Source organism: Miscanthus floridulus, chromosome 2 (assembly GCF_019320115.1).
Source record: "Miscanthus floridulus cultivar M001 chromosome 2, ASM1932011v1, whole genome shotgun sequence".
Taxonomy (NCBI): Eukaryota; Viridiplantae; Streptophyta; class Magnoliopsida; order Poales; family Poaceae; genus Miscanthus; species Miscanthus floridulus.
This window is the reverse complement of record NC_089581.1, coordinates 1,631,025-1,647,369: the sequence shown is the minus strand read 5'-3', so window position 1 is coordinate 1,647,369 and position 16,345 is coordinate 1,631,025. Positions and strand designations below refer to the sequence as shown.

The window sequence follows — 16,345 nt, the reverse complement described above, 5'->3', positions numbered from 1 at the left end:
GGTTCGGTGTCTACGACTGCTGATGGCTAATAGAAACCTGCTCGGAAAGCTTTGCCGACCAGACTTCTAGAGGCTGCGTGGTTGTCGTAGGATCCAGTGTGGATTTCTTGAAGCAATGCCACTCCTTCTTCTAAGATATGCACTTCTAAAGCAATTCCTCCTTTGCATTCTTCCGCATTAGCTTGCCATCGACTAGCACGAAATGCTTGCTATGGTGAATTAGGTGTTCCATCTCGGTATTGTCAGCCGGTACATCTACAGTGGTCAAGTACTTGATAAAAGGCTCTCACCAATCACTGCTCGGCGCGGGGAATTACTAGGACCAATTGCTCGATAGGGGAAGATTCGTGAACTGCTTGCTCCTGCTTAATGGATGGAGTTTGAAGATCCTAGATAAAGACACCGACCAGGATCTCAGCTCTGGTCGACCCTAGCTTGGATAGCTGGTCGGCTGCTTGGTTCTGATCTCGTACGACGTGGTGGTATTCAATACCATAGAATTTGCCCTCCAACTTTCTTATTTCTGAGCAGTAAGCATCCATCTTGTCACTAGTACAATACCAATCTTTGTTGACCTAATTAATGACTAGTGCGGAGTCACCGTATACCAAGAGGCATTTAATGCTAAGTTCGATGGCAATACGGAGACCATGGAGACAAGCTTCATACTCAACGGTGTTATTGGAGGCTAGAAAATGAATTCGGAGGACATATCGGAGGTGATCCCCTAATGGAGAAATAAAAAAGATACCTGCCCTAGCACCATCAAGGTTGAGGGAGCCATCGAAGTACATGACCCAGTGCTCGGGTCGGTTGGCTGAGACAAGAACTTGCATGTCGGTCCATTCGGTGATGTAATCGGCGAGCACTTGGACTTTATTGTCTGGCGACCCCTAAAATCAATGGAGTACATGTCGAGCTCTACCACCCATTTAATGATGCGGCCATTGTCTTCCTTACTATGGAGGATGTTGCCCAGCAGATACTCAGTAACCACTCTACTTGCTATGTCTCAAAGTAATGGAGGAGCTTCCTAGATGTAATAAGGACAGCGTACAATAGCTTCTGGACTTGAGGATACCGAGCCTTAGACTCATTGAGGACTTTGTTGATGAAGTAGATAGGGTGTTGAACTTTATAGGCGTGCCCAGCTTCTTCTCGTTCAATGATGATGGCAGTACTGATGACACGGTTGGTTGCAACAATGTAGATCAATAAAGTTTTGCCAGCTTGTGGTGCCACCATGACTGGAGGCGTTGTGAGGAATTACTTGAGCACGGCAAAGGCCTTGTTGGCTTCAGGCGTCTAAGTAAACTTCGCCTAAGCATTGAGCAGCTTGAAGAACGGTAAACCCTTTTCGCCTAATCGGGATATGAAATGACTTAAAGCTACCATGCATCCTGTTAGCTTCTAGACATCCTTCACGCAGGTCGATGGTTTCATCTTGGTAACCGCTTCTATCTTCTCTAGGTTTGCTTCTATGCCATGGCGACTAATGACGTTGCCTAGGAGTATACCAGATGGAACACCGAATATGCACTTAGTGGGATTCAGCTTCCATTGAAATTTCTTTAGGTTTTGGAAAGTTTCTTCGAGGTTGGCGATGAGGTTGTCAATAGTCTTAGACTTAACTACCACATCGTCAACATAGGCCTTGACATTCTTCCTAATTTGGTCTTGGAGGCATCGCTGGATAGCCCTCTGGTAGGTGGCGCTGGTGTTTTTTAGCCTAAAGGACATGGTGGTGTAGCAATAGGCACCGAAGGGTGTGATGAACAAAGTTTTGATCTGGTCTTCCTCCTTTAAGGAGATATAATGATAACCAGAATAGCAATCAAGAAAGCACAAGAGCTCACAATCGGCTATTCAATCTATGACCTTATCAATGCGAGATAAGTCAAAGGGGTCTTTAGGGTAGTGTTTGTTGAGATCAGTGTAATCAACGCATATTCTCCATTCATTATTCTTTTTTCATACAAGGACTGGATTGGTGAGCCACTCTAGGTGATACACCTCTTTAATAAAGTCAGCTGCTAATAGCTGAGTTATTTCTACCCTAATAGCCTCCTTTTTGTCTTGCACGAATCGTCAGAGCATTTGCTTGATCGGTTTGGTGGTCAATGAGACGTTTAAGGAGTGCTTAATCAGCTCCTAAGGAACACTAGGCATGTTAGCCAGTTTCCATGTAAACACGTTGACATTTCTATGGAGGAAGCTGATAAGCGTGTCTTCCTATTTGGGGTTGAGGTGGGCCCCAATCTGGGCCATCTTGTTTCTATCACCGATCATAAGCTCAACCTCCTTTGTGTCTTTGGACTTAGTCATAGACCGAGGTGGCTCCTAAGTCAGGATCACCTGCTCCTCCATTGGGACCTTCTTGGAGTTGGTGAGGCAAGCCTCCATTCTGGCAGAGAGATCCATAGCATCAGCGATGGTGAGTCCTTCTCTTTCGTAGTCATAGGCGGTGGAGACATTGGCACGTAGGGTCAGAACACCCTGTTCCGTCGGGATCTTCAACACTAGGTAGACATAATGAGGCACGGCCATGAACTTGGTGAGAGCTAGTCGACCAAGGATGGCTTGGTAGGCGGCGTCGAAATCTGCTACGAAGAAGTTCACGTACTCAGTATGGAAGTGGTCGGCGGTGCCAAACTAGACTGGCAAGGTGATATGCCCCAAAGGTTGGGACACTCTACTAGGTACAATCCCCCAGAATGGAGAATCAACAGGACGAGATCGTCCTTTATGAGGCCTAACTCAGTTAGGGCTCTAGCAAAGAGGAGATTGAGGGCACTCCCACCGTCGATGAGGACCTTCTTGAACCGCACGTTGCAGATGGTGGGATCCAGCACAAGTGGGAAACACCCTAGGTATGGGATATCCGCCCACTAGTTGGCCCTACTGAAGGTGATAGGGTACTCCAACCAGTCTAGATATTTAGGATTAGCGACTGTGTCATACTTGGTGATTGACATGACCTGCCGAGCGGTGAGTTTCTACTAGCGTTTGCTCTCGGAGGCAGCGTACCCTTCGAATATTGTGGTGACAGTCTTGTTGGCATCTTGGAAAGCGGGTCATGCGTCCTTAGGATGCTCCTCCCCCTTTGAAAGCTCTAGTTTGGTTTTGGTGAATTGATGAAACCCTAAGTGCTAACCTAGTTTATCAAGTGATCATGAGATAGGTAGCACATTCCAAGTGGTGAAGCAAATGAAGATCATGACATGATGATGGTGATGCCAAGGTGATGATCAAGTGCTTGGACTTGAAAAGAAGAAAGAGAAAAACAAAAGGCTTAAGGCAAATGTATAAATGGTAGGACCTATTTTATTTTGGTGATCGAGACACTTAGTGAGTGTGATCACATTTAGGATCGATAGCCGTACTATTAAGAGGGGTGAAACTCGTATTGAAATGCGGTTATCAAAGTGCCACTAGATGCTCTAACTCATTGCATATGCATTTAGGATCTAGTGGAGTGCTAACACCCTTGAAAATATTTGTGAAAATATGCTAACACATGTGCATAAGGTGATACACTTGGTGGTTGGCACATTTAAGCAAGGGTTAGGAACTTCACTGGCGAAGTGTTCGCCCGTAGAGTGTAAACAGTCTGATGGTGGCATCGGTGCCCTAGACAAAAAAGATGGAGGTCACTATAAGTGACCGGACGCTGGTCTCGGTTGGACCTGCATGTCCGGTTAGTGGCAACAGAGGACGCGCAACGTCAGTCTCTGACCGGACACTGGATCACTCAGTGACCAGACACTAACAGGGTGCGTCTGGTCCTACTAACATGGCAGTGGACAGAGGAGTCACCGAGTGACCGAACGCTGGGTATGTCTAGTCGAGCATGACCGGACGCATTCGGTCGTGAAAAGCCATCTCTGGATGCTTACTGGAAACGACCGGATGCTGGGGTTCAGCGTCCGGTCACTTTGAGCTGCTGCTTCCAGTCGTCACTTGACCGTTAAGATTAGGCGATCAACATTTGAAGAGAGGGGACACATGGCACGCATCGTGTGACCGGACACTGAGGTCCAGCGTTCGGTCACCCCGTGTTGTGCCCAGTGAAGGGGTATAATGGCTCTATTTCATGGGGCTTCTATTTAAGCCCCATGGCCAGCTCAAGCTCACTCTCTTAGCCATTTGCATTGACATAGCAACCTTGTGAGCTTAGCCAAAGCCCTCCCACTCATCTCCATCATTGATTCATCATCTTTGTGAGATTAGGAGAGAATCCAAGTGCATTGCTTGAGTGTTTGCATCTAGAGGCACTTGGTGTTCGTGTTTCGCTATGGGATTTGCTTGTTACTCTTGGTGGTTGCCGCCACCTAGATGGCTTGGAGTAGCGAGGATCATCGAGCGAAGGTTGGTGATTGTCTTCGGCTCCGATCGTGGTGATTGTGAGGGGTTCTTGACCTTTCCCTGGCGGAGAGCTAAAAGGTACTCTAGTGGATTGCTCGTGGCTTGTGTGATCCTCATCTTGTGTTGGTTGTGCGGCACCCTATTGAGGGTTTGGCGTGTGATGCTAATTAGCTCGTGAACCTCAAAGTGAGTGAATCGCCACAATAAGGAGTAGCTTGCCGGCAAGCAAGTGAACCTCGATAAAAAATCATTGTGTTCATCATTTGATTCTGAGGTGATTGGTCTTCATTGTTATTCATTCTTACGATTGATTGGCTCCTTCTTCGACACGGCGATATAACCTTCTTGCTCACTCTCATTACATTACCGTAAACTAGTTGTCAAGCTCTTTAGTGTAGCTAGTTGTGAGAGCTTGTTAGTTTGGTTAGTGTGGCTCTTTAGTTAGCTTTTGAGAGCACACTAACTTAGTGTAGTGTCATAGCTATTGTGTGGATAGAAACTATATATACTAGAATTGTGGTATGTGGCTTGCTATTTTAGTAGGCTAGTGCAATACTTGCTTCGCCTCATAATTGTCTAACCGGTTTGTTAAGTATTGTTGTAGAAATTTTAATAGGCTATTCACCCCCCTCTAGCCATTAGGACCTTTCACCCTTGCCATCATCTGACTCGTCGTCCTTGCGCCGCTGCCGTTTCTGCTTCTCATCGTGGAAAGCTTTGGTCTTCCCATAGCATTGCCACATGGTGTGCTTGCTGTCCTTGTGAATTGGGGACGGATGTAAGGTCAAGATGGCGACTAGAGGGGGGTGAATAGTTATTTCTAAATTTAATCATGTTGGCTAACCAAAACAAATGCAGAATTAAAATAATTTGGTCTAGCCAAGACTACACCCCTCTATCTATGATCTCTAGCACTTTGCAATGATCCTAATTAAGCAACTAATGTGCCAGGCTAGCTAGAGCACACCTATCCAAATCAAAGAGCAAGGTCACACAGACCTATGCCACTAGTATTTTGCACAACAGGGAGCTCCTACACAATTCTAGTAACCAAAAGCATAAAGCTCCTAAGCTTACTAGCAATTCTCAATAACAAGACAACCAATGCCAAATTATAAAGCACAAATACTTAGCTATACAAACTAATCAATGTGACTAACAAGGTTACACAAACCAAATTAGCCACGCAAGGGAGCTACTTCTATGATACACAAGCAAGAAGGTAACTAGTGAGCTACACAAGCTAACTAATTATAAGAGCAACTACACAAGCACAATGTATATGAAAGTAACCTCAAGCTTGTGTAAGGGGATTACAAACCAATGGGAAGAACAAGGTTGACACGGTGATTTTCTCCCGAGGTCCACGTGCTTGCCAACATGCTACATCCTAGTTGTGTCGACCGCTCACTTGGTGGTTCGGCAGCTAATTGGCATCACCCGCCAAGCCTGCATGTCGGGCATTGCAAGAACCTACCCTAGAAGTGAGGGTAGCTCAATGACATGCTCAACTAGAGTTGCTCTTTATGGCTCCCGCAGGATGAGCATAATGCCCCTCACAAAGCTCTTCTCTAGAGCACCGCACAAGCTTCTTGCGGGTTTCGACGGAAACCACCACCAAGCCATCTAGGAGGTGGTAACCTCCAAGAGTAACAAGCATCACTAGTTTGTAACTTGATCACCTAGTGCCACTCGATGCAACCTTACGATGCAATCACACTAGAATCGCTCTCTCACACAATCGGATGATCACTATCAAGCATATGTGAGATGGAGGGCTCCCAAGACTACCACATAAGCCACCAAGGCTCTAGTGTGCTCAGCTCTACCAAGCTGACGCCCAAAGACTGACCACTTCTATTTATAGCCCCCACAAAAATAGAGTTGTTGTACCCCTTTACTGGGCATAGCTCGGGGTGACCGGATGCTCCGGTCAAATTGACCAGACGCACCCTGCCAGCATCCGATCAATGGATGCACGACACATGTCGCCTCTGTTCAACCTCAGTCGCTTGATCTCAACGGTCAAGTGATGACCAGACGCAGCACAGTGCCAAGACCGGCTAGAGAGGTTCCATCCATGACCGGACGTGTCAGTTAGATCACGACCAGACGTAGGACTCCACTGTCTGGTCACTTCTAGTAAGCTCCCAGAGCTGCTCAACCGCAACCGGATGCGTCTGATCGATCACGATCGGACATAGCATCAGCATCCGGTCCTTCTCCTCTTCTCTGTGTTGTCACGTCAGTGGGACCAGATGCACCCACCCAGTGTCCAGTCACGAAGTGACTCAGCGTTCGGTCAAAGACCAACGCCTATGCCTTCACTGTTGCCACTGACTGGATGTAGGACCCTAGCGTCTAGTCATTGCATGACCAGCGTCCGATGCACTCTATGAAACCATGTCTTTTCTATACAGGGCGCCAGTGAACACTCCGTCAGTGAAGTTTCGAACCCTTGCTCCCAAGTGCTAAATACAATGTGTATCACCTTTGTGCATGTGTGTTAGCATATTTTCACAAACATTTTTCTAGAGATTAGCCACTCAACTTGCCAAGCCACTCGATCCTAGCGACGATGCAAAGTTAGATCATTTGAGTGGCACTAGATGATAGATATGCAAAGAAGTTTGCTCCTCTTAATAGTACGGCCATCTATCATAAACCCGGTCATCAACTTCTCAACACACCTATGACTGATGAAATGAAATGCCCTAAGTTATACCTTTGCCTTGCGCATTCCATTCCATCTCCTCCAATATCGATGCAACACATGCACCAACACGATCAATAATGATATGATCCACTTCATATCATCACGTGATCATATTGGTTCATCGATCTTGACTTTACTTGCTTTTCACCATTGCCTTCATCCATCGTCGCAAGTCTTGCTCAAGCTTCACCGCCACGTGGTCCATCGCTCCAAAGCCTCTGACTTGCCCTTCACGCTTACAACTAGTCCATCAAGCCAAGTCTTGTCTTGATCTTCTCCACCTTGATCACATGACTCAATGTCATGTCTCATATGCAATGAGCTCCATCATCACATCAATGAGCTTTGCAACATCTCAGAGCCATTTCAACCTTCATGGCATATGTTGCTTATACACATGTACCTGTGGACTAATCACCTATGTATCTCACATAAACATAATTAGTCCACCTAGGGTTGTCACTCAATTACCAAAACCACACAAGGACCTTTCAACAGACCGCCAAGGAGCTTTTTGTAGGCAACATTGAAATTGTGCTTAGCGTGTGGCTGCTCTATGTTGTTGATGAAGCTTTCTAGTTGGCGGCGATGTGGTTGTATAACCCTTGATCCCTCTAGCTGATCATTACAACGGTGTTCACAATCGTCGTAGTGCCTGCCGCAATCCTCATAATGTCGTTCTTCATGGCGATCATCATCACGATGTGGGTGACGATCCGAGCAGGAAGCAAGAGCAACATCGTCCTTGAATTCCCAATCAGCTTCTTCGGAGTCTACGTATGAGTTTGCAACCTTGAGGAGTTCACCGATGGTCTGGGGCCTCTTGCGGTAAAGTTTGGAGCACAGCTCCTGATGGTGATGGAGTCCTCTGGTGAAAGCGGAGATGGCCTCACTGTCCCCGATGTTGGGGATAGTGTTCCTTGTTTCCAAGAAATGCCTGATGTAGCTTCACAAAGGTTCCCCAGACGTCTGATGGAGTTTCTCCAAATCATACTTCATGCTAGGCTACTGACACGTTGCCATGTAATTCTTGATAAAAACTCTCTTAAGATCATCCCAAGATTCGATGGAGTCCTCCCCCAAGCCCATAAGACAATTATTGGCAGATTGGGAGAGTATAACATGTAGATAGTTTGCCATTACGTCATTGTTTCCCCCGGCAGCACGTACGGCGATCTCATAGAGCTGCATCCACTGCTCGAGATTAGCCATGCCGTCGTAGGGATCGACCCCAAAAACCTTGAAGCCTACGGGCCACTGTACAGCTCATAGCTTTGTTGTGAAGGGGCGAGGTCCCGTTGGCTCAACAGTGGGGAGTGGTCGAAGGCCGACGGGGTTGCCGTGTTGGTTGTCATACTACTATCGGTGTTGGAGTTCTGCCCGATGCCGCTGGGCACGACTGTTCTCAATGCGATGGCAGGCATCAAGATTGGCGTTGATATGGTCATGGGCGTCACCGCGCAAGGGTTGATTAACCTCCTGGTTGGCGTCATGAGCTGGTCAGCCACGTTGATTTTGTGGTCCTTGTGATCTAGGGTTGATAGCAACATTACCCCTGGACCCTCCTTGGACGATCTGGCCGCTATGATAATGGCTTCCCCCTCGTGGCGAGAGCCACGGGGGTCTCGACTGCAAGCCAATGCGGTCGAAAAAGACAAAACTAGGTTCTAGATGTCGTTGACCTAGACCTGAGCTGCTTTGAGCAGCGCTTGAATCTTGAGTACCTCTAGTGTTGGTGGGAGTCTAGCCAGCTCATGGGTGGCCACAGCTAGATTGGCACTTGGCGTTTGCTCCACTTGCTGGTTGTCCACCATGAGGAACTATTGTTGGAGATTACGAGCAAGAGGTGGCGAGTCACCTCTGGCAACTTGGGCAACGTTTTCTGCTTCTTCATTGCGACGTCGTTGGCAATAAGCATTCCTGGCTTCGCGCTCACAGCGCTGGACACTAGTTTCTCCATCGATAACAACGTTGTCATGGCTAGCCATAAAAAGCTCTCTCCCAAAGCCTAGAGGGAAAGGTTGGCAGTTGCTAGCAGAGCCCTCAAAGTATGGCTCGAGGCATTCCTCTAGGATTGTATGGAGCATGTCATCCGAAAGCTACCGGATTTGCACCATGTTTACCATTGGCGTAGGTTGGTCGGCCTCAGGGAGGTCGATCTGGTAGAGGTCGTTGACGTAGCTGCGCTTGGTGTGGTCGGCGAAAAGATGGTGCAGGGCGTCCTGACAGATCGGATCCGCACCCACCAGCCCAAAAGAATAGGGCCTCGGCATGTTCTCCATCGAAGCGGGGAGTGGTCGGCGTTGAACGGTACGCCCTTCTGGAGTTACTATGATCACCAAATCTTCATCTTGCCACCTCGGATGATGTGCATGAGCAGGGTGCTTGGCATTAGTGGCATGGTGACCTTGGAGTGCAGGAACTTCGTCGCTCGCTCTAGATTGATCTAAGACCGAATCCACGAGGAGCTGACATTCCGCTAAGTGGTCTGTGACCCAATCAATGGATGTGATCAAATCGTCATTGCTGATGGATCACCTAACCTAGCGGAGAGGCACCGAGATCGGATATGTCGTTGTAGATGTTGGCACGATCAGCGCAGGGTGATTCTGCACCGCCTCCACGATTTCCTTGACACCGTCGGCGCCGATGACCCAGGTCATAGAGCCGACCGTGAAGGTCTGACTTGGCTCAGGAAGGATCATGGAGCTCAGGAAGTGGACCATCTGGCTCGCCATAGAATTAGCACACACACACACCCTACCTAGCGCTCCACTGTCGATGAAATCTGGTCGGCAGTCTACCGAGGGGTATACCCAAGGTAGTAGATGAATCGGTGGAGGTGCGCATGATAGGAGCCGAATGGCAACACAAGCGCAGAGACAAATGATTTAGACAGGTTTAGGCCATCTGATAGATGTAATACCCTACGTCCTGTGTCTTTGGTGGATTGTATTGAATATGAGATGCATTCGAGGGGGGTCCCCACCCGCCTTATATAGTCTGGAAGGTAGGGTTACAGGTCAGTTTAAGTCTAGATCTATTCGGCTATATGATAAGTATTTACAAGGAATACGATATCTATCATATCCGAACAGATCTTCCTTCATTGCCAAGTTGTCTTCTGATTGCCTTACGGTGCATACCAACTAGAGTTGAGCACCGTAGGCCTTGATCTTATGGGTTGGACCTCCCCTGACGGTGCGGCCCATGTTCATTGCCGTGGGTACCTGAGGTTATACCCCCCCCACAGTGACATACCCTTTTGTAAAATTATAATGTGTATCTATTACAATACTCAGATCTATAATTAAAAAATGTTTGACTTCTTGAGAAATGAGAATCACTTATTTAGAAGTGATGGAGTATTTTCTTCTGTAATTCTATATTTAAGTTTTCGAGTAAGCTGTTTAGACCTAAGATAACCTAAAAATTAAAATCATTTAAATTCATGGTTTAAAGATTTAGCAAAGACAACATTGAGTGATATTCATCAGCAAATACCGCCATTGAAGGATTTCCTATAGCAAATTTATGGAACAAATAAATTAATTTTTTCTAACTAAGCAACTATGATTCTACATCTTCTGAATACCTAAATACCTATACATATTAAATATGTGCCTAAAATATATACTATTTTTATCTAACTACCAATAAATAACCAACCATAGAAAAAGAAAGAAAAAACACATCCATCCACTAATGTCACGTGGCCGTATGTGGCTGGGGAGATATCGGCCCCTGGAATACCGATTACTCTATCGGCAATGATAACACCCACGTGGACGGATGCCCGTACTATGTGAGGCCTCTGTCGGCCATCCAAACGCCGACAGGTTCGTATCGGCTCCTGGAACGCCGATTAGACTCTCATCGGCTTCTATTTCGCTGATTGACACCTAAATCTATAATTTTATTATTACAGCTTATAGATCTACAATTTATTATTAAAATAATATTATTTAAAAAAAATCCTTGCCATTGTCATGATAGCATCCGTTATACTGCAATCCGTCTCAAGAATGGCGCACTATCTACACCAACGACCAACCCACAGCAAAAATCAGGCCTTCCTGCCACGCCAAAGCTTTTTTTACTTCTTTGGCATCTCCGCTTCTCCAGGCTGGAGCAGCTAGATGACTCAATTTTAGATTTTTGGCAAACTACTAAATTTAACGGAGCAGGCACCACAATTTCACAATGCTATGCTAGGTCAATCCAACAATAGCTAGAAGCCGGGGTGAGCATTCGGGTCATCCAGAAAGTCAGGTAACTCATGTTTGCATAAATTTTGGGTTACCAAAGCTGATATCGGAAATTTGTCTTAAGGAAATAGTACCCGACATCTCAGGTACCTGGAATTCCAAAATCCAAACAACACTTAATCCAAACAACACTTTTCCAACACCTTTGTTAAGGATAGGACTACTGGATTAAGGATGCGGTGGCGTTGACACATGCATGAATGCATCTGAAATCATGCTTGAACTGCATCGTCAAAACTCAAAACAGTCCCCCTATGAGATATCCTCATAGATGCTAAAGTGCAATTCACCTAACCGTATGATGTAGGCACAGTATGGAAATTATATGTCATACTCTCATGTATATGATGTGCTGACCAAAAGATCTCTCTTAGTCAAGGAGATTAACGATTGTACAAAATCCAGCACCAAGGTAGTTTAGTAGGATTATAACTGAGTAAATCTACTACTGAGGCAACATTCTCATTCTGGGGATGTCGTCACAACTGCAGAAAGAAATGTTCCACTCTGGGGATAGATGAAGTATGCACCAACAGTACAGAAAAAAAGGAGATACAGGCGATCGGACTGATACTAGACAAGGCTTCATATCTTCTAAGCCTTCCTGGGTGCAATTTGGGTATCAGCCTACAGAGCATAAATATGGGCATCAATTGTCAGTTTGTCGCTCAGCGAGTTCAAACAAAGAAATGTTACGCTAGAAAAATAAGTTCTGTTAAAAGAGCATACCTCTTTCTTCACTGGCTCTTCCTTCTCTGAAAGCATCAGCTCAATGTGGCATGGGGAAGACATGTACGCTGCGGGACATAATCAAGGGCATGAGAACACTCCAATACTATAAACGAGTGATACAAAGACCAATACAATATATAATTTGAACTCACGGTTGATGCGCCCATGAGCACGGTAAGTCCGGCGCCGCTGCTTCTGAGCTTGGTTCACCTGAATATGCGACACATAAAGTGTATCGACATCCAATCCCTTAACCTACAGGAGGAAAAAAAATACATTGAATAATCATGCAGTATGCAACAAGGAAAGCTCACACAATGAGGCAAGATAACATACCTCAGCATTGCTCTCTGCATTCTTGAGAAGATCCAAAATGAACCTAGCAGACTTGGCAGGCCAACGTCCCTGACCATTGGAGTGGCGAGACTTAGCTTGTGCTGTCCGTCCAACACCGCCACAGTACCTACGGAAGGGAATGGCTTGCTTGTGGGCAATCACATCCTCAAGATACCTTTTAGCCTTGGCGAGATGCAGCTTCCTGATGGCAAAAGCTGTCTCACGTGTGTTCTGAACAAAATGAGTGCAAAAATATTACCAACATGTATTCAGTAAGATAAAACCACAAGTTACAAAAAGAAATAGGATACAAAAAATGCCTGCAGTCCCATTAGTTTCTCCAAAAAGTATAGAAATCACCATTCATTAGTTGATCAATGATTCACACGACCAGAGATCACAGTTCGCCCAAATGGTCGCCAAATATTATCAACTGCAACTCTCCTAAGGTTTATAAGAATATTGTCTAGGGAATAGAATTGCGTGCTTTTTCCCCCTTCCTATTAATTAATTAAAAAACCAAGGCCATTACCCATGCAACACTATTGAGTTGTGACAAGGGGAGAGAGATACACATACAAAATTTAAAGATTAATCGTTCCTAAATGTATTTGCATCCTCAAATCTACTCAAATCGAAGCTATTTGAGAAGCGATACATCATACATACTGCTAACTTTATCATTTGCTAAACCAGTGGCTATGATCAATAGCTCAAAAACAACCTAACGGACACCTAAACTAGAAATTTGAGATGTCTAACTTCACGCACAAGCAGAAAAACAGAAGTTTACAGTACAGAATAGAACATACTAGTACTTATTTGCAGAGATCAAATCTTCATTTGTTCAATAACTCACCTTAAAGTGCACACGCAGGTCCCGACCCATAGCCTTGGCGGCTGGAAAAACAAAAAGAAAGGATCATCAGCTTCCGTATCAAGATAGCCTTCGTACAAGGGGTGGACAGACGAATTGAAGAAAGTATAAGAGTGGAAGATGCTTACATTTGGTGGGGTTGGACGGCTCCCTCGAGTACTTCACCTGTCAACAACCGAGAAGATGGATCAGAATACTACCATAGCAAAAAAGGAGAAAACCAGAAGCGCAGACAGAGACAAACCATGGCTGCAGCTGGCGAGCAAACCCGAAGGCGGCGGCGGCGAGCGAGACGAGGAATGGCCAGAGAAGAGAACGGCGTGGCGGCGCGGTAGGAAGGCTTTATACGGTAAGGGAGGAACCCTAGCTGATACCGGCCAGGCAGCTAGCAGGCCGATTTCACATGGGCCACAAAATAAATTCAACCCAGGAAGGCTTAGAGGATATGGAGCCTTGTCTAGTACTCACATTCAATCTTTGATTTCCTCTGTTGAACAGACGATCAACACAAACATATATTTGTAGTCTATTGTGATTTATACACAGTTTCACGGATATCTCAGTTGCAATGCAACCTTGCTTATATATACTAACTTCAATCCAACCTTGCTTTTGTACTAACTTGAATCCAAATTGTAAGACTACACTAACCTCTATCAAACTATAAGTTGTTTTGGTTTCAAACTGTAAGTCGTTATGTTTTTTATAATGAGTTCCGGATTTTAAGTTCTTGTTTTTTTTTCTATATTCTTTAAGTCAACAAAATTGAAAGCAACTTACCCCAAGAGGCCAAGAGGCTAGTAGGAAAGTTGTAAGGCCACGCCCAATGCTCCTTTTTTTTACACTAAAACAGTTGATGCAAACTTGACGCTCTTGTCTCGACTAGGCCACTAAAGTTGAGCCTACCTGAAAGCATCTAGGCCCCTAGTTGGATTTCGGTGATTAATGTCAATACAAGTTTACTATGACTAACGTGTGTTTTGCAGAGGCAATTAAGTTAGGTCATGGTAATGGAGATCGATTAGGCAATCGAGGTTGTCATGCCCCTACGATGGAAATCGTTTCGGTTTTCAAAGGATGGACGACAAGGTTAAGGATGACTAGTTCTAAGTGTCGATTGGAGTTGGAGAGACACTTAGAGTAGTTTAGGACTTTGTTTTTCCTTTGGCCGTACTATGAAGGGGGGTATGAACGGGTAGCTTGACCTAGTTGAGTCTAGTGAGTTAGGTGTGGTGCACACTTGTTAAAACTAGCTCTAGGTAGCTCCTATGAATGCCTAAGATCCTTTGGAGCAAACTTCATTCACATATGTTCGAAAGTTGGAAGTGAATGGAGGGTCAAACACTGACCGGACGCTGGCTCCGGTGCGACCGGACGCTGGCCGCAGGGTCCGGTCAGTTCGTTTGACTGAGGTGGTTAAGTCTGTTGTGACCGGACGCTGGAAGGTCTTGTGACCGGACGCTGAGGGCTAGCGTCCGGTCGACTCTAGTAAGGGTCCAGACTTGGAAAAGAGTGACCGGACGCGTCCGGTCAGTGCTGACCGGACCCTGAGGGTACAGCGTCCGGTCGAGTCCAGTAAGGTTCCAGTAAGGGTTTTATGCGACCAGACGCGTCCGGTCAGTGCTGACCGGACCCTGCCAGCGTCCGGTCGACTCGTTACTACTGGTTCGCGGGTTGAACTGACCGGAGCGTCCGGTCATCACGACCGGTGCGTCCGGTCATCCCGCAGAAGCTCATAACGGTTCGTTTTTCAGGCTGGCTTATAAATAGAAGCTCCACTCGTGAGTGGAGCATCCTTTGCTCATTCCAACAGCTGAGAAACACGTTTGTGAGTGCCAAGAAGAGCAAGATCCTAGTGAGGTGTTTGTGATTTGAGAATCCAAGAGAGTAGCCTCACTAGCAAATCAAGAGTAGCAAAGTGTGCATCCATCTTCTCATTAGGCTTCGCGTGGTCAAGTGAGAGTTCGTGCTTGTTACTCTTGGTGATCGCCATCACCTAGACGGCTTGGTGGTGATTGGGAGTTTGGTGTTCACCCGGCGGAGCTTGTGGGTGACCCAACTCAAGTTGTGAGCGGCTTTGGGTGATTCGCCGCGACGGAGTGTCGAAGAATCAACCCGTAGAGAGCACTTGATCCTTGCGCGGATCAAGGGGGAGCTACACCCTTGCGCGGGTGCTCCAACGAGGACTAGTGGGGAGTGGCGACTCTTCGATACCTCGGCAAAACATCGCCGCGTTCCTTTCCCTCTCTATTTACTTTGAGCACTTACTTTGAGTATTTACTTTGAGCAATTCAATACTTGTTTTACATCCATAGAATTGCTTGCTAAGAGTAAGGTTGGAACATAGGTTGTGAGTTCGTTGTGCATTAGTTTGATAGAAACACTTTTCTAGGCACAAGGGGTTAATTGGGCTATCCGTAGGATTTGTTTATTGCAAGAGAATTTAGAATTAGCCCAATTCACCCCCCATCTTGGGCATCTTGATCCTTTCAATTGGTATCAGAGCCTCGTGCTCACGTTTTTAAGCTTAATCGCTTAGAGCAAGATGTCTCACGGGGATGGACCTCCTCCTATCTTTGAGGGAGATGATTTTCCATATTGGAAAATCCGCATGGAGGCATACTTAGAAGCTCTAGATGTTGGAATTCTTAGAGCCGCCTCTCAAGGGTTCCCCGCACCTAGGAATGCCGCACAACTTCAAGGCGATGAAGTGAATTATGAGAAATGGAATGCAAAGGCTCGCAACACCATTTTTAGAGGCCTTTGCAAAGAGGTGTTCAATCGTGTAAGGAACCACAAAGACGCCCATGCTCTATGGTCGGACGTTTGTGCGCTCCATGAGGGAACCAAGAGTGAGCGTGAGGAGCGCTATCATCTTGTGATTAAAAAGCTAAATTCTTTTGAGATGTTTCCCAAAGAAAGTGCTAATGAGATGTATTCTCGATTAAATGTTCTTGTAGAGGAAGTCAATGGGCTTGGACTTACTCAAATGTCACCATCCGATGTTGTGAGAAAAATCTTGAGTGTCCTCCCCATTGATAAATATGGGCA

The 16,345-nt window shown here is 46.0% G+C and overlaps 1 protein-coding gene across 1 annotated transcript; it reads right to left on the bottom strand.

Moving 5' to 3' along the window:
- Positions 1–11,670: 11,670 nt before the first annotated feature.
- Positions 11,671–13,618, bottom strand: LOC136537601 (large ribosomal subunit protein uL22-like). Its single transcript, XM_066529537.1, has 7 exons — positions 13,539–13,618; positions 13,423–13,459; positions 13,277–13,317; positions 12,418–12,648; positions 12,234–12,336; positions 12,079–12,146; positions 11,671–11,976 (listed from the first exon to the last, which is right to left on the bottom strand). Exons 1-7 carry the CDS (start codon positions 13,539–13,541, stop codon positions 11,944–11,946), a joined length of 516 nt encoding a protein of 171 aa, XP_066385634.1. The 5' UTR covers positions 13,542–13,618; the 3' UTR covers positions 11,671–11,943.
- Between the last annotated feature and the right edge of the window lie 2,727 nt (positions 13,619–16,345).

Coding starts and splice junctions, on each gene's coding strand:
- LOC136537601 (XM_066529537.1), bottom strand. Junction 12,147..12,233: donor TGCTCATGGGCGCATCAACC/GTGAGTTCAAAT, acceptor TATGTCCCGCAG/CGTACATGTCTTCCCCATGC. Junction 11,977..12,078: donor AAGAGCCAGTGAAGAAAGAG/GTATGCTCTTTT, acceptor TATGCTCTGTAG/GCTGATACCCAAATTGCACC.